A 19,868-nucleotide genomic window follows, 5' to 3' on the forward strand; every position below is an offset into this window, starting at 1 on the left:
GTCTCAGGTTGAAACTCTGTGAATGAGACCGCCTTGTGCATCTCATGCTGGAGCTCTGAGGATGAGACCGCCTCATGCCTCTCAGACGGGAGCTCTTCAGGTGAGACCACCTCCTTTATGCCAAGCTGTAGCTCTGGAGATGAGCTCACCATGTTGACCCCCGGCTGGAGCTCGGCAGGTGAGACCTCCTCGGGGGTCTCAGATTGAAACTCTGGGAATGAGACTGCCTTGTGCATCTCATGCTGGAGCTCTGAGGATGAGACCGCCTCATGCCTCTCATACGGGAGCTCTACAGGTGAGACCACCTCCTTTATGCCAAGCTGTAGCTCTGGAGATGAGCTGACCATGTTGACCTCCGGCTGGAGCTGGGCAGGTGAGACCACCTCGTGGGTCGGGCCATAAAACCGGGAAACCATGAACCCAAGCCACTGTCTCTTGTCCGGCTTGGGGTACGCTAGGCTAGAGAAGTACATTTGGCTGTGGAGCAAGAACTGCCTTGGGTAGTCACACAATTCCACTGGGGAAACTGGACTGACATGAAAGGTGCCCAGACAGCCCCATGTACACTGCCATGATGTGCTCCTTGCTCTCCTGCTGCATCCATGTTAAAGGCATAGTATTCTGTCACGTAATGGGCGTAATGAAGGATAAGGGTGGAAACAAGTGCAGTAAAAGACATTTATTGAGAGAGAGAGGCAGACAAATCCAAAACGGTAATGCAAAGCATGATCTAATAACAGGCAAATGGTCAGGAGATATACAAACGGGCACAAACTGGGTGAGGCTGGAATCCAAAAATGATAAACAAGAAAGAAGGTCAATAACATGAATCAAAACGAGCCAAGAACAGCCACTTGGTTGTCATAGTAAGTCATAGTATTTGAACAGTCTCTTATATCCTGTGGTGTGAATGTGTGTGAGATTGGAAACAGGTGTGTGTGATTAGAATTCTGGAGAAGGTGAACAAGTGTGTGTGTGTGTGATAAGTGTAGTCCATGGTGGCCATGTTTGTAGGCCGCAGTGCAGGATGGGAAATGTAGTCACCGCTTTCCTCGTTACAGCAGGTCACTTAAACAAAAAAACAGATAGGAAAGAATAAATAGGAATAGAATTGAAAAAAAATGTCTAAGAAAATATATACAATAGTGATGGAAAAATAAAAATAAAAGTAGGAGAAAAAAAATAATGGTAATATGTACACTATAAACATCATAATGCATTTACTGATGGATACAAATATGAATATATACAGATGAGTAACACCTTGTTTATATACATAAATGGATAAATGAATTGTTGAGCAGTTGACAATAGAGGGTGAGCAACAAATAATAATAAATGAATAAATGTTCATATTGAAGAATTATTGTGAATGTGTAGGTTGATGATGCAAAAACAACTAGCAGTGCTACATTATGTTGCTGTTGTATTAAAGAGTCTGACTGCTGTAGGGATGTAGGACCTGATGTAGGACTCTTTCCTACTCTGAGGGTGCAGCAGTCTGCTGCTAAAGGAGCTGCTCAGGGACCCCAATGTCTCAAACGAGGGTGAGAGGAATTGCCCATGATAGACGCCAGCTTAGCTAACATCCTCCTCTCCCCCACCACCTCTATGCTGTCCAGAGGGTAGACCAGGACAGAGCTAGCCCTCTTAATCAGTTTGTTAAGGTGTTTCCTGTCCCTCTCTGTGCTCCCAGCTCCCCAGGAAACTACTGCATAGAAGATAGAAGATGCTACCACAGTGTCCAGAAGAGAAAGGGAGTGAGCACTGTACTCTGTGGTGCTCCCAATCTGCTAATCACCAAATCAGGCATACAGTCTTGGATCCTCACATACTCTGGTCTGTCAGTGACATAGTTGATGATCCATGCAGCCAGGTGGTGGTCAACTCCAGCTCCCAAAAGCTTCCCCCTAAGTAGTGATGGCTGACTTGTATTGAAAGCACTGGAAAAATAAAAAATAAAAAAAAACCATGACAGTCATGATGCTCCCAGTATTCTCCAGGTGTAGCAGTGGTCTATGCATCGGATAAATAATTTGAAGCTCAAAGGACAAAGAACGTTCAGTTGGGAGTAAATGCTTTATCCTTGTCAGGGTCTCTACAGTGTAAAAATCTATCATATTGTGGGAAATAGACTAAAGTGATTAGAAAATATTGTGGACAGGTTCAGATAAAACATTAACTGAGTAAGAGTAGGATTGGTCAGAATTCCTTCAAAAGTCAGCAGGATTGGGATAAAAAACAAATGCTTGTAGTTCAACTATTTCACTTTCCTGTGATGTCAGTGTGATAATAGGGTTTATCAATGAAACAGAAAATCGTCTTGTATGACTGAATCTCCCTCCTCAGTTCTTTAAACACTTTAACAAGTTCAGTGCAGCTGAAAGTGCTGATGTGGTGATGCGTCATTTCCCATCACGACTATTTGTAGACTACATACAGCCTTTTTTACTGAGACTTTACATTTCATTACAGCTACTGGACCAATCACATCAGTCCACAGCTTCAAAACATCCAATCAGGGGAGACTCTGAACCTGGTTTTCTACTGAACTCACAAGTTCTCCATCACCGTTACAGTCGGAGGAGGTTGTTTCATCTCCTTAGCTTTAACATCAATTAGTAAAAATAAAACTATCATTGTCTTACATTACAATCACTGCTGCAATTTTGTTGTTCTCAGTGTCCACTCCCTTCTCTCCAGAAATGTGACCTCCTTCTGGATTTGTCTGGAGGTAACTTCAATCCAGCCTCGGATATGCGTGACTCCACCATAAATACCGTAAATACCTTAAAAGCTTAACCTCACGCTGGGGTTTGGTTTGAGATGTTTGTCCTCTAGTTTCCATCTCACACCAGAGAACATGTGTGAACATTAATGAATCAACAAAACTGCTTAAAGTGTGAAATAGAAACTAGAGCATTTGATTCTGTCTTCATCAGAGCTGTAAGTGATGCTACAACTCAACAGTGGACGGAACTGAAAGATGTGTTTATTAATTATGAACTACACAGAAATTTTAATAAATGTGAAAAAAATTAATCCAATCTATGCTCATGAACATCACTCGCATAAATGTCTGAATATAATCAGGGAGGACTATTAGGTACATCGATAAAGGACTTTAACAAAATGATGACACACACAGGGTAATATGGCATTTGTGGAATTTATTAAGGAGGCACAATGTAAATTGTGTAAAAACATTAAGATAAAGAAAACCTCGACACTTCATCAGTCATCAATATACATTTCTGATGAAATTGAATATTTATTGCCTGGAGATTAATTTCAGGTTAAACAGTGGAATCTCATCAGTAATGCAGTAAACACTCGTCTTTATACTCAGCCCCCTTAAAGGTCCTCAGTATTTCTGGAAAATTGTTCAAATGTATAAAAGTTTTACATTTACAGATGTACTGACTACTAAATGTTCAGATAATCTACATTAATTACGATATTCACCAGATTTATCCTCTTTATAAAACTCCTATGTTTCAAAGCAAAATAAATGAAAAACAAAAGTTAAAGCAAGATGTGAACCATGAGCCGTTCTTTAATACTTTAACCTTCAGAATCAAACAAAATGTTCTTTTACATTCTAGAAATCATGTGCAAGAGAAAATGCTGAGAAAAAAATCCCAAATATAAGACTTTCATTCAAGAAAGAAAAAAAACAGCAGGATGTAGCATTTTGATCAGAAATATTTTTTTAAAGCTTCATCCATCAAGTGAAGCAAATCAGTAGATGAATGATGTTAGGAATCACCATGGAAACAGCAATAACACTTACATTTTGGTTGTGTTTCAAGTCTGAAGTCATTTGTCTTTATTTTATTTTAACTTGTGCATAAACGTCTTCATGGCTCTTGTCTCTGGATGTTCTGGAGGATGAAGGTTTCTTAGCAAAACTCACAGCTGCATAGTTCAAGACATCTTCATCATCAGCCTGATAAAGAACAAGAGCCGTTATTGTGTAAATAGTTGTCTATTATAATTCTCTGTGCATTGTGGATTGTAGGTCAGATGTGGATTTATTTAACAGAATAGAATCACAATTAATAGAAGACTGGATTACCTGATTGGTGGGAGTTTGATGGTTTCTTGATGAAGCACCTGAACAATAATGCACATAAGTAAAGTTTAAATGTAGAAAGGATTCACATTTTGGTGACAAATTTATAGAGTAACTCTATAAATAATAATAATAATAATAATAATAATAATAATAATAATAATAATAATAATAAAAGTAAACAAACCTTTTCTCTGATTTTTATATAAAACTCCAAGCAGAAACACGATTACAATAACAGATATTATAATGGAGGTCGTTAAGACAATAATCCAAAAGTTGTCTCCTGAAAATGATGAAAATGAACAACTTGTATAAATATTGGATGATTTATTAACAGGAAAAGGTTTTAACTACAGAAAATTCTGTTATAGAAAGTGAAAGGAAGTTTATTTGATCAAAACTCTTACCTTTTCCATCACTGCTCTTTGAACCCTCATTGTACCCTGTAACAGAATCTGTGTTGATGTTAACCGTTCCAGGTGTAGGACAGTTTTTCATCTCTTCACCTTTACAAATACATTGGAAAAGCAGCAAATAAACAGAAATGATACTAAATATGAATAATGTGAAATATTCAACATTTATTGCATATATTCCCCCTTAGTTCCAAATAAAAAACAGCCGTGTGTAATCCGTATCCTTGGTTTTGTAAACCGCCTTAAAGTTGGGTTTATATTGGACATTCGCTGTACATTCGAGCTTCTGTCTTCTATTTCTCAAGAAATAAACACACAAAAAGGACATAATGTGTATTGTCTTAATAATGTGTACTGAGTGGACATCGAACCAGTACATCTGAATATATTTTTAAATTTTCTCCGTTAAAGCCCGGAAGCGGAAGCGGGCTTTGGGAAACGCAGGTCATCAGCGCAGTCAGTAAAAAGTGCATGACTTGGGCAACTATATAAGATTTTTATTTGGCACAATAAGTTTATATGTGTGATATAATTAATATATATGCTATAAAAAATTCTTTATCCGTACTGTATCCTAACACTGCAATAAGTTAGATATCCTGTTAAGTAGACCACTATAAACTTAGTAGAATCTTATACAGTTGCCCAGGTCATACACTTTTTAGATGGTCCCTTACTGACTCCATTACAATAAGGCGCTGATGACCTGCGTTTCCCAAAGCCCGAAAACACCTTTGTCATCAGCGCCTTATAGTAATAGTCAGAGATATTATAATGGAGGTCGTTAAGACAATAATCCAAATGTTGTCTCCTGAAAATGATGAAAATGAACAACTTGTATAAATATTGGATGATTTATTAACAGGAAAAGGTTTTAACCACAGAAAATTCTGTTATAGAAAGTGAAAGGAAGTTTATTTGATCAAAACTCTTACCTTCTCCATCACTGCTCTTTGAACCCTCATTGGACCGTGTAACAGAATCTGTGTTGTTGTTAACCGTTCCAGGTGTAGGACAGTGTTTCATCTCTTCACCTTTACAAATACATTGGAAAAGCAGCAAATAAACAGAAATGATACTAAATATGAATAATGTGAAATATTCAACATTTAATGCATATGTACACATAATTCTGGTTAAAGTGTTGATCTGGAATTAGCAGGTTATCAGAGTAAAACTGTTTACCTTCAAACTGCAGACGTGTTCCAGATGTGAACTTTATTGCAGTTCCCTCCACTTCTCCACAGAAATATTCTCCTCCATAATCTTCTGTCATATTTTTAATGTTGAGATCAAACTTCTGGTCATTTACAGTCATACTGAAGCGGCTATCTTTAAATCCCTCTGCAAATGCGTAGCCACTATTAGAGCTGTAATGTCTTACAAAATACTGAGGCAATTTTCCAAAACTCTGTCTGTACCAAGCTAACTTATCTTTGTCTTTGACCTTGCTCTTGCTACACTCCATAGTTACATTTTCTCCACGCTTTACTGTTTTCACATGAAGCTCCTTGATGTCAGAAGTGTTTACTGTAAAAAAGTGTTTAATATTTAATGTTTAATGTCAGTAAATGATTTAAATATGAAATTTGACTATTTTAAATGAAAGTTTTCAAAATGTTACTCACCAGCTGTGCAGAGAGAAAAAAGAGAGTAAAGCGCGACAAAGAGTGTGATCATCGTTCCTGTTTAGACAAAGTGATAGTGAGGTAATGAACTTGTGAGTTCAGTAGAAAAGCAGGTCCAGACTCACGCCTGATTGGATGTTTTGAAGCTGTGGACTGATTTGATTGGTCCATTAGCTGTAATGAGATGTGAAGCTCACAGTGAATTCTTGTCTATTCTGATGCTGTAATGAGTCACATGACTTTACAGATATGATGTACTGGAGCTCTATCAGTCCTGTGTGCTGGAACCTATCTGATAGAAGAAGTTTAATGAAGTGCATTTAGGTCAGCAGATCTAACAACCCCAAAGAGGAATAATGTGTAATCCCGCTGTGGGGGAGGGGGACGCAGTACAGTTTCAGTATGGTCCCTTCACAAATCATTTGTCTAAGGGAGAACCTGGAGTGAGCGTATATACGGGGTTTTACGGTAACCATCAGACACTTGGGGGGAAACGCTCATCTGTATTATTTAAGATGTAGACACTAGAAAGGTTTTCATGCAAATTAAACACCTCAGCATCACGGCGTGGTCCGGGGGTCACTGTGTGGAGGAGGTGAACTTACTGGATAGCTGAGTGAGGAAGCCAGTGAGACCAGTACACTTCCAGTTTCAAGTTTGGTGACGTTGGGGAAAGGGTTGTTATTGTCAGTGGAGGAGACAGAAGGCCTTATTGATAAATAAAACCACACTTTGCTAGGACTGGAGCAACGTTACTGTAATGAGCCTAGAAGCAGTCATGAGAGTGGACTCGAGTGTTCAGTCCAAGTGTGAGAACGCTCTTAACACATTTGTAGAAGTGTTACTGGCTGCAGCAGCGCTCTCTCACATCATGCAGTTGTTTCAATTGAACTGAAATAGCATTGTGGTTTCTGAGTTTCTGAGACTGAGTGTTTTAATCAGCAGCTCACACTGACTTCTTTTGGGTCACTTCAACAGTCCAAATGTCTTCATGTTAGAATCTCAGGCTAAAACACAAAAGAGCTGGAGTTCATTCATAAAAATGTCTCTAAAAATATCATGTAGAATGTCGAGAACACTATTCATTCAAACTGTGCTAGAGACTGTGCTCTATCTGTGTGAGGCCTGTTATCCACCCTAAAGGAGATAACAACAGAGACAGAACTGGGATTAATTCAAGTATAATCTCACACCTTTGGGTAGATTTGAATCATGTAACGATTAACCTGTATAAAACATGTCCACAATTATTTATTCAGAACGTTTAGACAAAGTGCCCCAGTGTGTGAGGGTGTGGAGGAAGACTCGAGAGGCAGCCGGAATCTTAACTGATCTCCGGGTTCACGATTATTCAGGCCGCGCTTTTCAGTGCACTTTCAAAACAACAAACATAAAACTCACGCTTTTTTCTCTGTTAGGTTCATGCTGCATTAGGTTAGCATGCTGCCTCCTCTCTTTTTCTAGTGGAGGATGGCCCTTTTATACTCTCCCGTCAGCTGCTAGAGAGCGGCTGCGCTGATCATCAGCCGCCAGCTGGGTGCTGAGCCCAGATTTTTCTACATCAAAAACCTTTTAAAATGTAGTTCTGTTTCCACTGTTTCCATGCATTTTCTTCTAATTGCTTAAAAAAATTGAAAATTGGACAAAAAGTTGAATTTATCATAAAACTTCCTTATCACTGTTTGCAGGATTACCAAAATGATAAAATATCAAACTTTTTGGCTATCTAACATGAGACTAAACTATTTTGGTGTTGCTAGACAAGGGGAGGCACAACTAAGCTATCACTGTATGGGTTTAACTGCTACAAACTGCTTGAAGTACTTTATCTGTCCTTCTGCTCTGCTCATATCATGTTCACGTAACTTGGAACTCATTTAGACATTTACACACGTTGGCTGTTTCTCAACATGCAAGTAGAAAGAAGTATATGGAAGTAGAAGTAGCGGGGACGCATGAAATTACCCGGGTGTGTTCTTGATATGGAGGATGCATCAGATGCAGCCCTGAGCGCACCGAACCCTCTTGAAGTCCCAGAATCACTGCAGCAGTCAAACAATAGCGGATGACGGAAGCCTGACCCATACGTGTAGTTTTAGCGTATCTTTTAATGTCAATAATCTAAATATATCAAAATATGCATCTAAAAAAATATTTTGATATATGATTTAGATTGAGATATATCTGAAGTTGCTGAAAAGTCAAATTTATCCCTCAGAAGTGTTTTAATGAAACTACGCTAGCTTCCATACTGAGGTAACCATAAACTTGTTAGCTTAGTTTTTAGTTAGCATGAGGTCACAGTTCCAAGCAGAGAGCTCACTACATTTAAAACATGATTAACTTTCGGTTAATCAGCCAGTTAACAGTAAATCTATTGACCAGCTGAAACATATTACTTCCGGAGCACTGAAGAGACGATGCTCCTATCCCACTACTATAAATGTGCTGCAATGTCTATTGTACAACAGGAGGCTCACAGCACATCTCAATTCTTGTAAAGATGTGTCCTGTCACCTCCTGTCCTTCCGAGTTTGTTCTTTCAAGGTAGCCTGGTAAGACTGGCCTTCACGAGAAAGTTCTTTGCGTTCTTAGAATTGAGAAACAGCCCTTGTTCTCCTGCTCGGCATGAGAGGATGTTAGTGTTTCAGTTTCAACCCTTTTACTGATAAAACTAGGGATGTCACGAGAACCGATACTTTGGTACCAAGTCGGTACCAACATTCTTAAAACGTGACGGTACTTGTTTTTCTGGAGAAGCGTTGGTACCGGTTCTAATGGAGGTACCGAGGTTGCAATTCTTAAAAGAGGATGTCCACCAGGAGAGTTTTTAATAAAAAAATAATTTATTTCATTTTTAAACCACACCGTGGTATCAACTTTGGTATCGAGTTTGGTGCACTTTTGGTGCTATCGGTACCGACTACTAGATTTTTGCTATCGTGAGATCCCTAATAACAAACATAATCGCTGTATATCCATTTTCCCTCACACTGACTGAGTGTGTGAGCTAGAGTCTGGCAGAATCGAGAGCTGTCAGTCATTAAGACACGAGTATTTCCATGTATTTTCCTGTAAACCCTGTCTGATTGGTCTCACCTCCGTTCAGTGAAGATAAAACACAACACTATGTTCACTGAAGATATAAAATTACGAGACCGTCGTTTTCTTTTACTGATGTTCAGTAACATACAGTAGTGACAAACCGCTCCAAGTGGAGAATTATTCAGGGCTAAAGAAATAATCTTCAGGGCTACAGCCCCAAAGACCCAGGCCAGGTTGATTTGGGGGAATAAAAGTACAGTACCGGTTCTTTCCAAGGAGTGCTGCTGGTGTTGTGTGCATCATTCCTGGTACCTATTGCATTTCAGTGGTCTACACTTATATAGCACTTTTTTAACCTTAGCAGTTCTACAAAGCACTTTACACTGTGTCTCATTCACCCATACACACACACACACTCACACACACCCACACACCCACACACACACACCCACCAATGGTAGCAGAGCTGCCATGCAAGGTGCTAGCTTGCCATCGGGAGTACTTAGGGTTCATTGAGAGAGAGGTTTAATTTGTTTGGTATATTTCACTAATTGGTTTTGACAGGTCTACTTCAAAGGTCATCATCAATTATAATTATTTGACAGGTCACCATCATCAATTATAATTATGTAGAGAGTTGTATATCACCAACGTCATTATCTTGACAGGTGTAGTTAATGATATATATTGTTACACACTCTTTCCCATAGATTAATCACTGATCTTGTCAGACATAGGTCAAAGGTCATCACCAACCATCAGTGATCTTGACAGGCATACATAAAAATATATATCAGTAGTAAACTTTAAATATCCGGTTCTGTTGCATTCCACACACACACACACACACACACACACACACACACACACGTACATATATAAGGCTGATGAAATAATAAATAATGAATTTCCATACACATCCTATCAAAAATATCACATACACACACACACACACCCACACACACACAGAAGATACCCCTGACCAATCAGAACAAAAGAAATTAACCTGCTCCATTCAGTAGGTGTTGGTGTACAGTGCATCCAGAAAGTATTCACAGCGCTTCACTTTTCCCACATTTTGTTATGTTACAGCCTTATTCCAAAATAAATTAAATTCATTATTTTCTCAAAAATTCTACAAACAATACCCCATAAAGACAACATGAAAGAAGTTTGTTTGAAATCTTTTCAAATTTATTAAAAATAAAAAACAAAAAAAAGCACATGTACATAAGTATTCACAGCCTTTGCCGTGACACTCAAAATTGAGCTCAGGTGTAGCCTGGTTCCACTGATCATCCTTGAGATGTTTCTACAACTTGACTGGAGTCCACCTGTGGTAAATCCAGTTGATTGGACATGATTTAGAAAGGCACACACCTGTCTATATAAGGTCCCACAGTTAACACTGCATATCAGAGCACAAGCCAAGCCATGAAGTCCAAGGAATTGTCTGGAGACCTCTGAGACAGGATTTTAGCGAGGCACAGATCTGGGGAAGGGTACAGAAACATTTCTGACATTCAGCCCTCTTAAGTGTAAGAACATTATCAGTATTGTATGGCAGGTGGGACAGGAGTTAGCTTTCAGATGTCAGATGAAAAACAACTTTTTGAGTCACAGTGCCAAACTACTGCAGAATATTTTGATCCTTCTTTTTCAGCCTGAAGGACTGGCATTTATTTCATAGACAGATGGCACAGCCATATACTTGGTCAGAGGATTTAGGAATTTCGTTAAGAAAAGTTAATTGTTTTTTTTTTTATTTTATAATAGCTTCAGTTTATATACTTACTTCAGCATCAATAAAGTCTAAACAAAGACTATAGATTTGTCTTTGGCACTGCTGAATATTGGCTCATTTGCACTTTGGAAGCTTGAGGATACACACTTCCAGATTCAGGTGAGAGAGATTTCTGGTGTGTGTTAACACTGACAGGTGTGTAAACTCCACACACACTGAGGACACCACAGATTAGAAATGGGTTTAGAAGACAAGTGTATGACTGCGTGTACAACTCAATACTAATATTTCATTAGAGAGATACCAGCCGCTAGCAGCAAAAACAAAATGGTGGATGGGATAGCGGAGAAAACTTATCGGATATCGAATCCTGTAACTGATCGGGATTGGATTTTGGAAATCAAATGCATTTTTGGAACTGGAAATGTTTATTTGGAAATAGACTACAATGTATTTTCTTTTGTTATGATTGAATTTATTCTATTTGTACTTTATTATATTTATAATGTAAATAATGTTGAACTGTGAAGTGCTTCAGTAAAAACAAACCTATTATAAAGCTTAGTAGTTTGTTTTTAAAGAAAACAATATTGGATGAATATCACTATCGGAAACTGTCAATAAAAAATACCTTTCAATTAATTAAAAATAACTTTAAGGACATAAATATCCATGTAGCACTTCTCCTGCCTTGGGTCTGGAATGAGGAGAAGGGAGGCAGGCTGGGGACAACTTAAAAAATCCCTTTATTCTCTCTTTTGTTTATTTCAATTTTTTGCAAACTGATTTTATTTCACACACACACACACACACACACACACACACACACACACACACACACACACACACACCTCTGTCCTGCTCAGCTCTCACTCTCCTGGGGCTCTTTATCTGTGCCACCACTTATTAAAACACAGAACCCTCATTTGCTTAATTCTGCAGGTGTGTAATCCTTACTGCTCACCATCTCCAGCTCCGCCCTCCATTCACAAACTGGCACTCAACCACGCCCCCGCTTCCACATTCCCCCACCACTCAACTCAGGACGTGGACCGGATCTGGCTCTTCCTTTTTAGTGAGGTCACTCAGTGGGCTGGTGACATCCAAATAATTAAGTACAAACTGTCTCACCTCCTTTTTGGTCTTGTGTCTCAGGCAGGCCAGAATTGTTGCAGTCTTATCAATTTGGGGACACACCTGCCCATGGCCCAAGTGGAATCCCAGATGCCATAATTCCATCCGTCCAATTGCATTCTTCTTTGGGTTTGCCCTGAGTCCCACCCATCTCAACGATATCAGGACAGCCCTCAGATTCGGCAGGTGTCGCTGCAAATCATTGCAAAAAACAATAATAATGTCATCTAAATAGGCAGCGGTATAGGTAGCGTGAGGAAGGAGGATTCTCCATGAGTCACTGGAACATTGCTGGGGCTCCGAACAACCCAAAAGGAAGGGTCATGAACTGGTGCAACCCAAATATCCAACTATATTGATTATTTTTCAGACCTCTCCTGGAGACTAGGATGTGGTAACACCTTCATAACACTTAAACATAAGAAAGCAAAACAAACAAAATAATAGCTTATAAAGGAAAAATAAGTGTAAAAAATAGTTATTGAGCATGCATGTTTCTTAATGGTGTAATGTGTCTCTGAGTGTCAGGTATCAGGGAAGGAACGCTGGACTCCAGTTCCCAGCAGCCACTGCACCACACTCATCAGTCACATGACCACCTGCACCTGTATTCACTTCCTACATAACGAGCACACTTATATATAGTCACTGTTTGCAGTGCTTCCTTGTGTCACATTGTTGTACTATGCTTTTGTCTATGCTGCCGTATTTACGTTTTTCCACAGTGTTTCTTATGTTTGTTGTCGAATCTTTTGTATTTTGTTTATTGGTTATTAAATGCTTGAAAATCTGCAATTGTATCCGTATCCAACTTCATAATGTGACAGAACGTGAGACCGACAAATGGATGCAGCGGAATTGTTCAGGTTCCAGGAGTTCCGGTACAAGTGGGAGTCTTTTAACTGTTATGGTACCATCTCCCACTCCCCCTCCTGTATTGTGGATCTAGTCCAGCGTACCAAGTCAACGGAGAATGTCAGTCAGCCTCCCTGCTCGTCTGAGGATGCCCCTCAGCCTTTCTGTTCAGCTGAGGACGCCGCTCAGTCGCCCTGTTTTGCTGAAGATTTTGCTCCGCGTCCCGGCATGTCCGAGTGCTCCACTTTGTTCTCCTGTTTTGTAGAGGACGCTTCTCTGTCACCAGTATTTGATGAATACGTTTCTCCGCATCCCGACATGCCCAAGTGCGCCGCTCTGTTTGCCTGCACCGTGCTGAATGCCGAAGTGCTTTCCTGCTCCGCTGAGGACCTCGCCATGCTTTTCTGCTCCACTGAAGGTGTTGCTCTGCTATACTGCTCGGCTGAGGACGTCGCTCCGCCTTCCTGCTCGGCTGAGGACGTCGCTCCGCCTTCCTGCTCGGCTGAGGACGTCGCTCCGCCTTCCTGCTCGGCTGAGGACGTCGCTCCGCCTTCCTGCTCGGCTGAGGACGTCGCTCCTCTTTGCTGCACTCCATATGGCACTCCCTCTTCCTGCTCCACAGAGTGCATCGTTTCCCCATCGTGCTTCGCAGAGAGTATCGTTCTTCCCTTTGGCCTCACGGAGAAGTTTGCTCCCCTCTCTGGCCTCGCCGAAATCTTGGCGATTCCCTCTGGCCTTGCGGAGAACTTTGCTCCCCCTGCGGACCACGCGGAGAGCGGCACTCTCCCTTTTAGCATCATGGGGAACATCGCTTCCCCCTCAGGCTGCACCTTGAGCCTTGTTCCTCCCGCTGACTGTGCAGTGGCCATTGCTCTGCATTCAAGCCGGGCCGGGGATATCATGCCCAGGTCTGCTGACACAGACAACCGAGCTCTGCCTTCCTGCCCAGCTGAGGACGTCGCTTTGCTTAACTATTCCACTGAGGATGTCACTTTGCTTTCTTGCTCCACTTTGGACACCTCTCAGTCTTCTGGTCCAGCGGGGGACATTTTTCCCAGGGGGCCAGGACCCCCAGAGGGAGGGAGTGTACTTTGGCGCTCTAGGAGAAGCGACCTGAGGGTTCGGTCATGTATCAGGGAAGGAACTCCAAGCAGTTCCAAGCAGCCACTGCACCACACTCATGAGTGACATGACCACCTGCACCTATAAGCACTTCCTGGTTAATGAGCACGCTTATATGTAGTCACAGTATGCACTGCTTCCTTGTCTCACGTTGTCGTACTATGCTTTTGTCTGTGCTGCCGTGTTTAGTTTTTGCCACAGTGTTTCATATGTTTGTTGTAGAGTTTTTTTATTTTGTTTATTGGCTATTAAATGTTTGAAAATCCACGTTTCCATATCCATCCATATCCAACTTCGTAACGTGACACTGAAATTCAAGTCCAAAGCATTAAACTTAAACACATTTCAGTAACTGAACCTTTAACCTTTAATGTTCAAATCACTGGATTTATAAAAGTCAAACATCTCTTACAGCCCTGATAAAGAAAGAATCAAACTCTTTAGATTATATCTCTCACTTTAAACCACAGTGCTGTTTCCATTAACACTGACACACACTCTCTGGTGTGAGATGGAAACTAGAGGACAAACGTCTCAAACCAAACACCAGCGTGAGGCCATTAAGGTTTTTACCACATCAAAGGTGCTGAAACTGCCAGACTCATAGACTGCAGCAGCACTTTGTCTAAACGTTCTGAATAAATAATTTTGGACATTTTTTATACAGGTTAATCATTACATGATTCAAATATACCCAAAGGTGTGAGATTATACTTGAATTAATTCCAGTTCTGTCTCTGTTGTTATGTCCTTTAGGGTGGATAACAGGCCTCACACAGATAGAGCACAGTCTCTAGCACAGTTTGAATAAATAGTGCTCTCGACATTCTACATGATATTTTTAGAGACATTTTTATGAATGAACTCCAGCTCTTTTGTGTTTTCGCCTGAGATTCTAACATGAAGACATTTGGACTGTTGAAGTAACCCAAAAGAAGTCAGTGTGAGCTGCTGATTAAAACACTCAGTCTCAGAAACTCAGAAACCACAATGCTATTTCTGTTCAACTGAAACAACTGCATGATGTGAGAGAGCGCTGCTGCAGCCAGTAACACTTCTACAAATGTGTTAAGAGCGTTCTCACACTTGGACTGAACACTCGAGTCCACTCTCATGACTGCTTCTAGGCTTGTTTGTGGGCGGGGCTTATAATAAGAGGTTTGCTGTCACACAGAGGAATTAATTCTGAGCCATGGACCACTTCTGCCATTCCATACCTCACTTATGCGTATGCAGCTCTGCTGGAGGTTCATCCTTTTATTGTTTTTATTAGTTTCATTTGGTTCCAGCACTCAAGCAGCATGTCATCATGGAGGAAAACCTGCAAACGAGGAGCTGTTCTGGTGTAAGAAGATTTCATCCACGGAGGCCGACATGAGACGTGTGTATTTTTCAATGTTCTCAGTACAAACACTCGCAGCACAAGGGTGAGCTCATTACAGTAACGTTGCTCCAGTCCTAGCAAAGTGTGGTTTTATTTATCAATAAGGCCTTCTGTCTCCTCCACTGACAATAACAACCCTTTCCACAACATCACCAAACTTGAAACTGGAAGTGTACTGGCCTCACTGGCTACCTCACTCAGCTATCCAGTAAGTTCACCTCCTCCACACAGTGACCCCCGGACCACGCCGTGATGCTGAGGTGTTTAATTTGCATGAAAAGATTTCTAGTGTCTACATCTTAAATAATACAGATGAGCTTTTCCCCCCCAAGTGTCTGATGATTACCGTAAAACCCCGTATATACGCTCACTCCAGGTTCTACCTTAGAGAAATGATTTGTGAAAGGACCGTACTGAAACTGTACTGCGTCCCCCTCCCCCACAGCGGGATTACACATTATTCCTCTTTGGGGTTGTTAGATCTGCTGACATAAAAGCACTTCATTAACCTTCTTCTCTCAGAGAGGTTCCAGCACACAGGACTGATAGAGCTCCAGTACATCATATCTGTAAAGTCATGTGACTCATCACAGCATCACAATAGACAAGAATTCACTGTGAGCTTCACATCTCATTACAGCTAATGGACCAATCAAATCAGTCCTCAGCTTCAAAGCATCCAATCAGGTGTGAGTCTGGACCTGCTTTTCTACTGAACTCACAAGTTCATTACCTCACTATCACTTTGTCTAAACAGGAACGATGATCACACTCTTTGTCGCGCTTTACTCTCTTTTTTCTCTCTGCACAGCTGGTGAGTAACATTTTGAAAACTTTCATTTAAAATAGTCAAATTTCATATTTAAATCATTTACTGACATTAAACATTAAATATTAAACACTTTTTTACAGTAAACACTTCTGACATCAAGGAGCTTCATGTGAAAACAGTAAAGCATGGAGAAAATGTAACTATGGAGTGTAGCATGAGCAAGGGCAAAGACAAAGATAAGTTAGCTTGGTACAGACAGAGATTTGGAAAAGTGCCTCAGTATTTTGTAAGACATTACGGGCAAAGTTACACATTTGCAGAGGGATTTAAAGATAGCCGCTTCAGTATGACTGTAAATGACCAGAAGTTTGATCTCAACATTATCGGAACGAGAGAAGATGATGGAGGAGAATATTTTTGTGGAGAAGTGGAGGGAGCTACAATAAAGTTCACATCTGGAACACGTCTGCAATTTGAAAGTAAACAGTTTTACTCTGATAACCTGCTAATTCCAGATCAACACTTTAACCAGAATTATGTGTACATATGCATTAAATGTTGAATATTTCACATTATTCATATTTAGTATCATTTCTGTTTATTTGCTGCTTTTCCAATGTATTTGTAAAGGTGAAGAGATGAAACACTGTCCTACACCTGGAACGGTTAACATCAACACAGATTCTGTTACAGGGTCCAATGAGGGTTCAAAGAGCAGTGATGGAGAAGGTAAGAGTTTTGATCAAATAAACTTCCTTTCACTTTCTATAACAGAATTTTCTGTAGCTAAAACCTTTTCCCTTACTGACTCCATTACTATAAGGCGCTGATGACAAAGGTTTTTTCGGGCTTTGGGAAACGCAGGTCATCAGTGCCTTATTGTAATGGAGTCAGTAAGGGACCATCTAAAAAGTGTATGACCTGGGCAACTCTGTAAGATTCTACTAAGTTTATAGTGGTCTACTTAACAGGATATCTAACTTATTGCAGTGTTAGGATACAGTACGGATAAAGAATTTTTTTATAGCATATATATATATATATATAATTAATTATATCACACATATAAACTTATTGTGCCATATAAAAATCTTATATAGTTGCCCAAGTCATGCACGTTTTACTGACTGCGCTGATGACCTGCGTTTCCCAAAGCCCGCTTCCGCTTCCGGGCTTTAACGGGAGAAAATTTAAAAATATATTCAGATGTACTGGTTCGATGTCCACTCAGTACACATTATTAAGACAATACACATTATGTCCTTTTTTTGTGTTTATTTCTTGAGAAAAAGAAAGAAGCTCGAATGTACAGCGAATGTCCAATATAAACCCAACTTTAAGGCAGTTTACAAAACCGAGGATACAGATTACACACGGCTGTTTTTTTTTACCTTTTTTTTTTTTTTTTACCTGGAACTAAGGGGGAATATATGCAATAAATGTTGAATATTTCACATTATTCATATTTAGTATCATTTCTGTTTATTTGCTGCTTTTCCAATGTATTTGTAAAGGTGAAGAGATGAAACACTGTCCTACACCTGGAACGGTTAACATCAACACAGATTCTGTTACAGGGTCCAATGAGGGTTCAAAGAGCAGTGATGGAGAAGGTAAGTGTTTTGATCAAATAAACTTCCTTTCACTTTCTATAACAGAATTTTCTGTAGTTAAAACCTTTTCCTGTTAATAAATCATCCAATATTTATACAAGTTGTTCATTTTCATCATTTTCAGGAGACAACTTTTGGATTATTGTCTTAACGACCTCCATTATAATATCTCTTATTGTAATCGTGTTTCTGCTTGGAGTTTTATATAAAAATCAGAGAAAAGGTTTGTTTACTTTTATTATTATTATTATTATTATTATTATTATTATTATTATTATTATTATTTATAGAGTTACTGTATAAATTTGTCACCAAAATGTGAATCCTTTCTACATTTAAACTTTACTTATGTGTATTATTGTTCAGGTGCTTCATCAAGAAACCATCAAACTCCCACCAATCAGGTAATCCAGTCTTCTATTAATTGTGATTCTATTCTGTTAAATAAATCCACATCTGACCTACAATCCACAATGCACAGAGAATTCTAATAGACAGCTATTTACACAATAACGGCTCTTGTTCTTTATCAGGCTGATGATGAAGATGTCTTGAACTATGCAGCTGTGAGTTTTGCTAAGAAACCTTCATCCTCCAGAACATCCAGAGACAAGAGCCATGAAGACGTTTATGCACAAGTTAAAATAAAATAGATAAAGACAAATGACTTCAGACTTGAAACACAAGCAAAATGTAAGTGTTATTGCCGTTTCCATGGTGACTCCTAACATCATTCATCTACTGATTTGCTTCACTTGATGGATGAAGCTTTAAAAAATATTTCTGATCAAAATCCTACATCCTGCTGTTTTTTTCTTTCTTGAATGAAAGTCTTATATTTGGGATTTTTTCTCAGCATTTTCTCTTGCACATAATTTCTAGAATGTAAAAGAACATTTTGTTTGATTCTGAAGGTTAAAGTATTAAAGAATGGCTCATGGTTCACATCTTGCTTTAACTTGTGTTTTTAATTTATTTTGCTTTGAAACATAGGAGTTTTATAAAGAGGATAAATCTGGTGAATATCGTAATTACTGTAGATTATCTGAACATTTAGTATTCAGTACATCTGTAAATGTAAAACTTTTATACATCTGAACAATTTTCCAGAAATACTGAGGACCTTTAAGAGGGCTGAGTATAAAGACGAGTGTTTACTGCATTACTGGTGAGATTCCACTGTTTAACCTGAAATTAATCTCCAGGCAATAAATATTCAGTTTCATTAGAAATGTATATTGATGACTGATGAAGTGTCGAGGTTTTCTTTATATTAATGTTTTTACACAATTTACATTGTGCCTCCTTAATAAATTCCACAAATGCCATATTACACTGTGTGTGTCATCATTTTGTTAAAGTCCATTATCGATGTACCTAATAGTCCTCCCTGATTATATTCAGACATTTATGTGAGTGATGTTCATGACCGGCTTAGTGGTTAGCACGTTCGCCTCACATCTCCAGGGCTGGGGGTTGGATGATTGGATGTTTTGAAGCTCTGGACTGATAATGAGATGTAAAGTCTCAGTAAAAAAGGCTGTATGTAGTCTACCAATAGTCGTGATGGGAAATTACGCAGCACTACATCAGCACTTTCAGCTGCACTGAACTTGTTAAAGTGTTTAAAGAACTGAGGAGGGAGTTCAAACGTCAAATCCAAACGTTAAATTTCATAAATAAAGTTACGTGTAATAAAGTGGAATACACTGGCCCATCTCGCTAGTGGGATGAGTTCCTGAGTGCCACTAGATCCAGTGGACTAAGTAATGTATCACAGTTGGTTGGACTATTAATAAAGGTGTTCGGGAGACCTGAATTCAACCCCGACTTAACATTTTTTGAGGAGGACCAGCCTGTCGGACAAACCTGTTCTGCCTTCAGCAGGTAATATGAAGAGGCTGACAGGTAGGCCTGCACACCCCAGCTTCAGTGACAGGACAGCCGACACAGCCCAGCTCCAGCCCGAGGTCGATGTGGCTACCTCACCTCCAGACCACTAGCTGAGACCCACGAGGTGGTCTCCCCTGCAGAGCATCAGATGGAGGTCAACGTGGCGACCTGATCTCCAGAGCTC

At 39.8% G+C, this 19,868-nt stretch overlaps 2 protein-coding genes across 2 annotated transcripts; one reads left to right on the plus strand and one right to left on the minus strand.

The window, feature by feature from the left end:
* Nucleotides 1–3,161: 3,161 nt before the first annotated feature.
* LOC108258223 (uncharacterized) lies at nucleotides 3,162–6,363 on the minus strand. The gene is made up of 6 exons (XM_053675827.1): nucleotides 6,123–6,363; nucleotides 5,680–6,024; nucleotides 4,486–4,521; nucleotides 4,263–4,361; nucleotides 4,079–4,116; nucleotides 3,162–3,949 (listed from the first exon to the last, which is right to left on the minus strand). Exons 1-6 carry the CDS (start codon nucleotides 6,172–6,174, stop codon nucleotides 3,830–3,832), a joined length of 690 nt encoding a protein of 229 aa, XP_053531802.1. The 5' UTR covers nucleotides 6,175–6,363; the 3' UTR covers nucleotides 3,162–3,829.
* An 11,184-nt stretch (nucleotides 6,364–17,547) lies between these two features.
* Nucleotides 17,548–19,221, plus strand: LOC108258220 (uncharacterized). The gene is made up of 4 exons (XM_017456744.3): nucleotides 17,548–17,791; nucleotides 17,916–18,014; nucleotides 18,158–18,195; nucleotides 18,325–19,221. Exons 1-4 carry the CDS (start codon nucleotides 17,701–17,703, stop codon nucleotides 18,442–18,444), a joined length of 348 nt encoding a protein of 115 aa, XP_017312233.2. The 5' UTR covers nucleotides 17,548–17,700; the 3' UTR covers nucleotides 18,445–19,221.
* Nucleotides 19,222–19,868: the final 647 nt, after the last annotated feature.

Source organism: Ictalurus punctatus, chromosome 25 (genome assembly GCF_001660625.3).
Source record: "Ictalurus punctatus breed USDA103 chromosome 25, Coco_2.0, whole genome shotgun sequence".
In the NCBI taxonomy this organism is placed as follows: Eukaryota; Metazoa; Chordata; class Actinopteri; order Siluriformes; family Ictaluridae; genus Ictalurus; species Ictalurus punctatus.